The following is a 7,630-nucleotide window of genomic DNA, read 5'->3' as shown; positions in this document are numbered from 1 at the left end:
AAAGTGTGTGGAGCAGTGAGGCAGGACAGGTATGCAAAGGCCCTTCCTCTATACAAATCCTGTCACACCCAGTGAGAGGAGCTCTGATGTGTGAACAGCAGGGGGTCTATAGAGGGCTGGGACACGTGCACTATAAACTGCTGCTTTAACTGAGTGTGCTGCAGAGACTGAATGCCCCGCCCAGATCTTTTCTTTCTCTCTCTCGCTCTCTCTCTCTCTCTCTCTCCTGTCACCTCCCCCAATTCCCAATGTCTGCAGCACCATGGACAGCACACACAGGCCAGAGTGAAGCAGCCCAGACAGAGCTCTGTGATTACTCCAGTTACTCAACACCTGGGAGCAGCCCAGACAGAGCTCTGTGATTTCTCTAGTTACTCAACACCTGGGAGCAGCCCAGACAGAGCTCTGTGATTACACCAGTAACTCAACACCTGGGAGCAGCCCAGACAGAGCTCTGTGATTACACCAGTAACTCAACACCTGGGAGCAGCCCAGACAGAGCTCTGTGATTACACCTGTTACTCAACACCTGGAGTGACTTCAGCAGCACTTAGAGACCCCCCACAGATAAAAGGGCCACTGCCCACAGCCTGGGGCCCTCAATGTGGGACTGCTGCACTGAGGGTGTGTGACCTTCCCCACAGATGCTGACCCAAGCCTGGAAGCCTGTGGCCCTCTGTGAACCCCATGAAACTGCTGGTCTGTTCTCACCTGCACCCCCTGCACTGCAGCTGAAGACATGGGGGAACATAAACCCTTTTTATTATTCCTCACTGCTTGACCTTTCTGTTCATCAAATACACCCACAAGGCCTAATTTTATCTCTGATGTTGCTTTTTCTTAGCTGCCTGTTAAATGTTCAAGCTCTGTTGCACTCTGCACTGTATAAAGATTTAAACATTTATTTTATTCCTGTTTATCACAGGATGTAATGCTATCTATGCTCAACTGTTTCAGCGCCACAAAGATATATATGTTCCGGAGTTGGAAGTGTTCTGAATCAGACACATTTATATGCAAATCTCACATTTATATGCAAATCTGAATGTGTTCTGTACAAGCAGTTTGGAAACTCAACACTTTTTACTTTGATGAAGAACTAAAATAATAATTTCATCTTTTTTGAGGTCAAAGAAAAAAACAAAGGTGGAATTAATGAGGAGAACCCTGTATCCACTTCTTGATCAGCTTTCTGAATATCATCTTAACGGTCGTTTCACAATTGTGCAGCAGGGGACTTACGAACACTGCACAGTCGGTCGGATCAACCGTCTGTACAACTGGCAGGTTTTTGTACAGCCAGTTAATCAGACTCAACCACTGTGGTGGACTTTCGGTGGCGGGACCAAACTGGAAATCGGCAGTAAGTTTCTCCACAAGACTTTTCAGGATTTTCCGCAAAAATAGAGAGAAATTCGATCAGTTGTTATACATGAATTTTGATGAAAGGTCAGAATGAAAAAGGCACAGGACGGCTGTGTGTCTTCAGTGAGAGGTTTTTGTACGGCCGGTGAATGAGTCTGTATCACTGTGGTACACTTTCGGTGGCGGAACAAAACTGTCAGTTGGACGTAAGTAATTGCTATTTCAGATACATCCATATCGTTGTTTGTGTTTTCTTTTTCAATATATTCTCATTTTACGACGTTAGATATCGTCAATCAAAATTTAAATAATTCTCGCGATGCTTAAATAACAGGAAACCTTGTAAAATTAACCATTGATTTCAAATGATTTCTAATCTTGCCACAGAAACGCTTCGTAGAGTAGAATATATTTGCGTATGATGTGTAAAATCAAAGAAAATGTTACACATTTTTTAAGCAAATGGTTGACTCGTTTGAAAAGCGACGTTAAGTTAGAATGCACTTGTAAAGGCAGAGGAAGTCAGTGTCTTTTGAGCAAGAGGTTTTTGTACGGCTGGTGAATGAGTCTGTTCACTCGGGTTCACTTTCGGTAGCGGAAAAAAACTGTCAATTGGAAGTAAGTTTCTCTCTTTCAGATATTTTTGCTGTATTTTTCAATATACTGCAATTTTCCGACATTCAAACAACATCATTTGAATTAGCCTGAATGAATTTTATTCCGTGCAGAACTAAATGAATCGCATTGGTTCATTCGGTTGAATCAAAGCGGCTCTGTAGCAGTTTGAAGTGCAGCCAGATGTTATTTGCGTCACATTAAATGAAATATGATATAGCCTATCCATCGTCATAACCGGACTATTTTGAATTCTAAAACTTAAAATTCCGAAGTCAAAGAGTTCTTTATTTTACATAGGCTACTTGATTGAAATAAGATCGCGCTTGATACGCGTTATGGTTGTACTGCTGATTCAATTTGATCGTTTTATCATATTCGACTTTATTTTTGATCATTTTATAATTATAATGTATGATCGTATGATTAGAGGAATAACACTATTACATTACACATTTCTCTTCTTTAGTCCCAGGGTCGTGTCATAACGTTCCGTAGCTGCTCGACACCATTGGTTTGAGTCTTAAAAAAACGAGAAATGTCAATTTACTGAACATTTTTGCTGAATTGTTTAATCATTTTTAAAAAAAGGTTATATTGTTGTCGTATTTAGTGCGTATTTATTTGGTAAATAAGACGGAACACAAATTAACCTTATTCTGAAGGTTTTCAGAGCATAATGCCATTATCGATTAATATATTATTTTAATGTATAAATTAGAAGGATATGGCAATACAATCAGACAGTTGGAGCTGCAAAAGTGGAGCAAAATACAACTGTAACTACTCAAAAATGTTTTTCTTGTGGTGATGAATTTTTCATTGTAAAGTGCAGTCGCAGGTTCTGATAATAATGGAATGCAAATAGATAGAACCTTTAAACAGGTCAATGTGCTTTATCCTGTACAAGATGAAGCAAACCAGGACACATTCTCTTCAGCCATTGCAAATGAGTAACACCTGATAGTCTCTGTGTCACATTCATGTCTTGCTGTGAGGACAGAATGATTGGCGCATGGGGGTGTGTCCACTCTCTGAGCTCATGTCTCTCTGTGTCTCCCAGGTGACACAGTTCCCACCCTCACAGTCCTGCCCCCCTCCAGTGTGGAGCTGGAGCAGGGAAAGGCCACACTGGTGTGTCTGGCCAACAAGGGCTTCCCCTCAGACTGGACTCTGCGCTGGAAAGTCGACGACGCCAGCTGGAGCTTGGGCGTGGCCGGGAGTGTGGGGGTCCTGGGGAATGACGGCCTGTACAGCTGGAGCAGCTCGCTGACTCTCAGTGCGGGAGACTGGATGAAAGCGGGGTCACTGACCTGTGAGGCCACAAAGGGCTCCCAGTCTGCCCCCCCTCAGACACTGAGGAGAGCCCACTGTTCTTAGTAGGCCGGGTGGAGGCCCAGCTCACACACTCTGATCACACTGTTTTTACCCTGTTCTGCCCTCAGCCTCTCTGCTCCTTACTGCTGTCACACTGAGCTGAGCCTGTGTGTGAATCCTTCCTCCAGCCTGAGCTTCCAGTGCTAATATCTCTCATGTGCTCTGCTTGTGTTCATTAAAACAAATATGCACACGTGTGCTCTTATTTGTGTTTGTGTGCTTTTGAGAATAGCTGTTAGATCAATTTCATTGACATAATAAAGATTATTTGAAGAACTACTGTGTGTCTCTGGCAGTTATTATAAAAATGGAGGTTTGTGCTTCTGATGATCCTGTGATTTTGGGGGTTCCCTTTCTCTGATTAAATCATAATTATATTCTTGGCACTGAAAATACTTTTACAAAACATTCAAAAATGAATATGAGATGATAATGATAGATCGCTTTAAGTAAATTGACAAAAAGATATATTTTTGTACCTATTTTTTAAATTCATATTAATTCCCAGATATGTAGAGTGTTACTGACATGACTGTCTGCAGAAACCACACAGAAATGCATGCTGGGTGTTAATTTATTTGAAAATACTGTAATAATTACATGGATTGCTTTGTCCAAATAAAATGATAATAGCACATGATCTATAAGAAATACCCCAGCTCTGGAGGCCTGCTGAGAGGAGCAGTGATGTGTGCAGCGTGCTCAGAGCACTTCTGTACAGCAGGATGTGTGCTCAGCTCACACTAACCCCCTGGGGACGGCCCAGACACCTGGCCACAGTGCTGCTCTATTCTGAGATTGAGTCAGTCCCACTGAGGGACAGCAGAACCAGCCTGCCCCGCCCTGCACATGCAAATCTGAGTTTCACCCCCACTGCTCACAGTTTCGCAGCCCAAAATACCCAGCCCTGAGACAGCTGTTTGAAGATGAGGAGGAGGAGGCCTCATTTCTGTAGTGAGGTGAGAAAGGGAGGGGGCTGTATCTCACACCTGCTTTAGCATCAGTCTCAGATTAGAGATTTCATGTCTGGAGGTTGGGTTTTGTTCATTCTTTCACTTCTGATACATCAATGTCAGCACCAAGGGCATTCATTGTGCAAGCAGAGAGGTGTAATAGAGAGGAGAGGCGATCACCATCTAAAGTAAAGATGTCAATGAATAATACTGTACATGAATAATCTTTATGTCCACATGAAAGCACATACAGATACCTTTACATTTTTGTCATTTGGCAGACGCTTTTAATCCAAAGCAATTTACAAGTGCATAGTTTCTACCACAAGTCAAAGCATCACATCCATAACTAGGAAAATACACATGGAATGCTGTTCTAAACATACAGTCGTCATCAGCAGTGCAAAAAAATTATTATTATTATTATTTATTTATTTATTTTTTGGGTTAGACAAGAAGGATAGGGATATCAGAAAGGGGGGGCGGGGGAAATCAGGAGGGAGGACTAAGGTAGAGTTTGAAGTGGTGTGTTTTGAGTCTGCGTCGAAATCGGGGGAGGGATTCTGCTGTCCTGACAGTGGTAGGCAAGTCATTCCACCACTGAGGAACCAGAACGGAAAAAAGGGGTGAACGTGCAGCTCGACCGCCAGGTGCACGTAGAGAGGGAACCATAAGGCGAACAGAGCTGGCAGACCGGAGTGGTCTAGCTGGGGAGTAGGGAGTGATCAAGGATTGTATGTAAGGTGGGGCAGTCCCCTTAGCAGCCTGGAATGCCAACACTAGGGCCTTGAATCTGATGCGTGCGGCAATAGGAAGCCAGTGGAGGCCAATGAGAAGTGGAGTGACATGAGCCGACCTGGGCTGACTGGTGATCAGGCGGGCTGCAGCATTCTGGACCAGCTGGAGGGGCTTGATGGCACACGCTGGGAGACCGGCTAGGAGGGAGTTGCAGTAATCCAGGTGGGAAATGACGAGCGCCTGGACTAGGAGCTGGGTGTCTTTCTCCGTCAGGAGATGACGGATACGGCGTATATTATACAGAAAGAACCTGCAGGTTCTGGCAGTGGAGGATACTTGTGGAGCCAGGGTGAGGCAGTTATCAAGAGTCACCCCAAGATTCTTGGCCGTACGGGAGGAAAACATAGAGAAGCAGTAGAGATGTGCAAGTTCTAAAGAGTCTTGAGACTGAAATAGGCTGCTGGGTAGATCACTCAGTAAAATCTCCACTCGTGGTAAGTGAGTGAGCACCATAGTCTCAGACTGACTGACTGGCAGCCCTGCAAGGGTCGGTCCACATGGGTTTTGCGTCACCCAAGGGAACGAAAACAAAGAACCTATAGGAAGGTGTCAGCCGTGAACACACACTAACCAACTGAACACATTCCTTACCTTTTCTTTTCTTTTTAAGATTGTCAGAAAAACCAACCAGCACATTACCTGACTCAACCAGCTCTGAGTCTACATTGTGCATACCAGCTTTGTACCAGAGCGAACAGTGGACATCAAAGCGCCGATCGAATGTCAGCACTGCCCTTAAATACTCTGAGGGGAACGCTTCCCTGGCACTAATGAGGGCCAGGTGAAGGCAATGAGCCCCCTGCCCCCTGGTGGCCCTAATCAGTCACTACACCATGACATGTGCAGCTTGTGCCTGCAGTGTGAATAGAAGGGTGTGGCTGGCGTTGGGCGTTACTTTTGGAAGAGAACCGCCAGTCTTCTGCTGGTGATGCTTGGCAAAGTTCTCAAATTGGGAGTTCATAATTTGGTGGGATTGGAGATGACACATTTAGAATGAAAACAGTGAAGTGAACAGATTTGCACTAATGCCTTCAACACTTCAAATGTCTTTTTGTTTACATATGCCCTTTTAGAAAATTCAAGGTACTCAGTGCCACATTTGTTCACTGAACTCAAACATGTTCTGGTAATAGCAATCCATCACTAAATCATGCCTGAAATATAATGGATGCATGTGCCTGTATAAAAATCTATATATGAATAGTATCTGATATTCTCATGGATTTAAGTTCATGCTGGTTTATGCAAAGTAAATAAGGGGGTACATAATAACATTATTTGATATTTTATGCTTGTTAAACACTTAAGGAAAATGTTTCATATTCCCTGGTGTGGATGATCCAGTCATGCCATGGACACTATTACAAAAATGATGATCGGGTCAATTTAGGCGGCACGGATGGTGCAGTGGGTAGCACTGCCGCCTCACAGCAAGGAGGTCCTGGGTTCGAATCCCCGTCGGCCGGGGCCTCTCTGTGCGGAGTTTGCATGTTCTCCCCGTGTCTGCGTGGGTTTCCTCCGGGTACTCCGGTTTCCTCCCACAGTCCAAAGACATGCACGTTAGGCTGATTGGAGAGTCTAAATTGCCCGTAGGTATGAGTGTGTGAGTGAATGGTGTGTGTGCCCTGAGATAGACTGGCGACCTGTCCAGGGTGTATTCCTGCCTTTCGCCCAATGTATGCTGGGATAGGCTCCAGCCCCCCTGCGACCCTGATCAGGATAAGCGGGTTCAGATAATGGATGGATGGATGGATGGATGATCGGGTCAATTTAGGTAAAAAATTATTTCAGTGTACATTTTGATTCTCTGATTCAGTCCAGCAAAGGTGAGAGTCACTTGTATTGCATCTGAACAGACACAGCTTTGATGACATAAATGTGGATTTGTGTACTGAACTCAAATCCTCTGAAAGTAATCTACTTGAAAGCCCACTCACTGCACCTCTGGGAGATTGTACACATCCTCTGCATTTGGGTGAGCTCAGGGCAGCCGGGTGATCATTGCTCCACATGAACTGGTACACTGTGTGATCCTGTGATGTTGTGCTACAGAAGTGTGTGTGGTTCAGCAGCAGCTCTGTGGTGGGGATTGTATGTATTGTATCTTTGCACCTGTACTTGTGTTTGATTTGCACTTTGTTGTACGTCGCTCTGGATAAGAGCGTCTGCTAAATGTAATGTGACACGGAGCAGCTCCTCTTCAGCACAGAGAGGTGTGCATTCAGGGCTGCAACTCATTGCTATACTACTGTCCCAGATCAGTGCCTCCCCCTATCTGCTTTGTTTTGCAATGTGGTTTTATTGGTTTTTTTGATTTCTTTACATTTTAAAATTATTTTTCTTTTTTTAACACACTGATTAACACAAAATTATCCTTTAAACAGGGACTTAAACTAATGAGACAAAGACATCAAAAGAATGAAAACAAACTTGACTAAACTGATCTGAAAATGATAACAGAAATAAGAAATAATTCACAAAACTTTACAAAATCAAAATCTAATCCAACGAAACAAAGGTGG

General features: G+C 43.9%; 1 gene segment (V, D, J or C); it reads left to right on the top strand.

Moving 5' to 3' along the window:
- The first annotated feature begins 1,080 nt into the window (after positions 1-1,080).
- LOC133122764 (Ig kappa-b4 chain C region-like) lies at positions 1,081-3,633 on the top strand. The segment is given in 2 exon segments: positions 1,081-1,363; positions 3,044-3,633. Coding segments are annotated over 2 exon segments (525 nt in total).
- Positions 3,634-7,630: the final 3,997 nt, after the last annotated feature.

The sequence above is a fragment of the Conger conger genome, chromosome 2 (assembly GCF_963514075.1).
Source record: "Conger conger chromosome 2, fConCon1.1, whole genome shotgun sequence".
In the NCBI taxonomy this organism is placed as follows: domain Eukaryota; kingdom Metazoa; phylum Chordata; class Actinopteri; order Anguilliformes; family Congridae; genus Conger; species Conger conger.
Note: the sequence above shows the minus strand (reverse complement) of the source record. Positions and strands in the feature narration are given on the sequence as shown.